This window comes from Ursus maritimus, unplaced genomic scaffold (genome assembly GCF_017311325.1).
Source record: "Ursus maritimus isolate PB19 unplaced genomic scaffold, ASM1731132v1 scaffold_12, whole genome shotgun sequence".
NCBI classification, from domain to species: Eukaryota; Metazoa; Chordata; class Mammalia; order Carnivora; family Ursidae; genus Ursus; species Ursus maritimus.
This window is the reverse complement of record NW_024423564.1, coordinates 11,329,034-11,331,950: the sequence shown is the minus strand read 5'-3', so window position 1 is coordinate 11,331,950 and position 2,917 is coordinate 11,329,034. Positions and strand designations below refer to the sequence as shown.

The 2,917-nt window shown below is 62.1% G+C and overlaps 1 protein-coding gene and 1 long non-coding RNA gene across 2 annotated transcripts in view; one reads left to right on the top strand and one right to left on the bottom strand.

Moving 5' to 3' along the window:
• The window catches only part of PPM1J (protein phosphatase, Mg2+/Mn2+ dependent 1J), a 7,957-nt gene extending 6,444 nt beyond the window's left edge, over window positions 1-1,513 (bottom strand). The window contains exon 1 of the mRNA XM_040626891.1: window positions 1,136-1,513. Within this exon, the coding sequence (XP_040482825.1) occupies window positions 1,136-1,461 (326 nt within the window). The 5' untranslated portion in view covers window positions 1,462-1,513. The remainder of the gene's footprint in view (window positions 1-1,135) is intronic.
• A 160-nt stretch (window positions 1,514-1,673) lies between these two features.
• On the top strand, window positions 1,674-2,917 carry LOC121102039. Its single transcript, XR_005834056.1, has 2 exons — window positions 1,674-2,039; window positions 2,335-2,917. It is a non-coding gene; the product is annotated as an uncharacterized LOC121102039 (long non-coding RNA).

Here is a 2,917-nt window from a genome sequence, read left to right as displayed (position 1 = left end):
CCACCTCATAGAAAGGCCAGCAGCGGCACGTTTCTGCGCCGTTGCCCCGTCCCTGGCAAAGGGGGCACTCCCGCTGGCTGCTGGGGAAAGGGCTGGACAGGGGCGGCAGGAGGTCTTACTATCCTGCTTGCCAAGGCCCTACATCCCACCCTGAAGCCTAATCAACTTTTCTAGTGCCTTGTCCACAGCACCCCACCCTCATGGGCACACCCACCTTTATCTTAAAATCATCCAGTGAAAGTTTCTGCTGCTTTGGCAGTGAGGAAGTGCTCCAGCCCAAACAGGGAAAGAGGAATTGAAATAGGGTAGGGGTGGAAGCCCACCTGGACTGTGCAGGAGCCGCAAAACTACAAACTCTTCCCAAACAGAAAGCTACGGGAGATGGTGGTGGGGCCACGGGTCTACCAGCCACCACCCTCAGCGACCTCAGCGCCCCCATCTCCCTCAGTGCTCTGCTTTCCCAGTGGAATTATTAAAAATACACCGGGCCTGGGAGCCAGCCGGCTGCTCCCCGCTGCGACCGGGGTCCACTTCTTTGCCAGGCCAGTGCCATGCCCTTCCTCCGAGAGGCATTCAAAGGGGACCCTCCTGCTTCCCCGGGCGGCCCCCTCCCCCGCCCCTGGGGAAGCGGGAGGCCGCCTGGTGTCGCGGGCTATTTCTGGGTGTGGAGGGGGAGGGGAACGGTAAGAGGGACAGAGAACTGGGGCGCTGGGGTCGGGAAGCCCAGGAGCGAGTCTTTCCAGCCGCCATCTCCTCTATTAAAAGCGCACCCCCTCCTCCTTGAAACCCCGCCTCCCTTAGCCATTAAACTGCCCGGCCCCGACCAAGAACTGGCCAACTCATCCTCCACGGGGCCCTCCACCCTCCGGGCTCTGGAAGGGAACAAGGTCCTGAGGCGGCGCGGGTGAGGGTAGTCAACCAGCTGGAAGGTCCTGAGGAAGACTGCACTGACTTGAGAAAGGGCTGGGAGGGGGTGCGGCCCGAAGCCCAAAGGAAAGCAAAGGTCCTGGGAGAAGGGAGCTCCCTGCGCCGAGCACGGCGAGGGGCACGCATCCGAGCGCCGGGGATGCCCAGCTGGGGAAGGGGCTGGGGGCTGGGGTCCCCTCCTGCCTAGGGTGTTCCCGGGGGCGCTCACTCGGCGTAGCCAGTGCTCCAGGGCAGGCGACGGCCGGTGTCCGGGGGGCTTTGCACAGTCCGGCCAGCGTGGTCGTCGGCGCGTCGTAGCCCCCCTGGGCTCAGCTGCAGGAAGGTCGGTCGGGAGAAGCTCGCTCGAGCCTCTACGGTCTTCGCCGGCGCTGCGCTCCCGCTCCCAGCCCTCGCCGGAGGGCTCCTGGGCGCTTCTGGAGGAGCGGCGGTCTGCGGCGAGGGCGCGTTGGGCAGATCTGGGGACTTGGGGCGCGGAGGCGGGGCGCCCCCGGAGCTCACCAGGTGCGCCACTGCCGAGCGCACCCGGTTTAGCATGCTGCCTCCCTGCCCCGCCCTCGGCCGTGGCCCCGCCCCGAGGCGGGCCCCGCCCCCTAGGGCGCGTGGTGGGCGGTGCTCGCCCCTGCGGGCTCTCCCCGGCCATTGGCTCTGGGCGGGCAGGGCGGGTCCCGGCAAAACCTCCGGCTCTGGGGCGCCCCCCGCACCTCCCCACCCGCTCGCTGCTCCTTCCCGCCGTGTTCAGGCTTCGCTCCGCCTCGGTTTCTTTGGGGAAGAAGGGTCTGATGTTGCGGGAAGGGGACGGAGGGAAGCACACCCTCTTTCAGCCGTGCTCTAAATGAAACATCAGATAGAACTTCCCCATTGTGACGGGGGTGGGGGGGGGTCTCCTCGCCCTCGGTTCGTAGCAGCCAGCCTGCCCAAAGGGTGATGGAGCTGGTGACCTCAGAACGAAACCAGCAGCTTCCGCCACCGCTGGGTGTGAAGCACCCGGTGTGACAACACCTCTGGCTGGGGCTGCTGGAGTGCGAGTGAGGGCGAGGAGCTGGTGCTGGGTGTGCTGTGGGGGTGCTAACGACGCGGGCTGGAGCCCACCATCCTGAATTGGGGAGCCGGGGGTAAGTTCTTGGGATCCTGACGGCTCTGTTCCCCAGGACGATCACCTCTAGCTCTGGGAGAGCGGTTGCCACTGTGACTCCACTTTCCTTCTCAGGACCCAATTTCCCCCCACATTTGGGCCTCCCGCGACCACAGCAGAGCTAGTTAATAAGGATAACAATAACTGCTCGGACTTCCTATCTAGTAGGCTGGCTACAAAGCACTTTCCATATATTAGACCACTTATACCAACCAGCAGCCCTTCAAGGTGGGTTTTATGTTCTTTTTACCGATGACGCGCCTGTCATTTTACAGGACTTGCCTCAAGAGGTCACGCAGCCAATGAGAGACTCACACCCGTGCCAGTCCTCAGACACCCAAACTCGGTTCTGTCTGATGAACCAAGCTGATCTGTCGGGATCGTGGAGGAAGGGTTAAGGAGGAGTTGAATAGCAGAGAGAAGAGTGGGGTATCCCCCTCTTCCACCTTCCTCGTCTGAAGGCAGAGGCTGAGCCTGCAAGCTGTACAAGATCCGTAGGCACCGTCAGGGGGAGACAGAGGCCAGGCTAAGCGCTTGCGTGTAAGGGAAAAGTGGTACTAATTCCATGCCCAAAGAGCCCTGCTCCTAAGCCTGTTATCAGGAAATTGATCAATAGATCTCCAGAGACACCTCCTACCCCATGCACTGTCCAAGTGGGGACAAGGCCCTGTGGTCCTAATGGAAGTCACGGGTAGCCCTCAGGAATCACTGGCGCCGAGTTCATGGTTGGGGCTCCATCTCTGGGCTCTGTGGGCAGAATGCTTCATGAACATAACCCTCTCTGATCCTGAGCTAAAGTGTGCCCGCAGAAGGGGTGGCTTTCCTCGCAGCTTCCAAATAAAAATCTCATAATGGTCA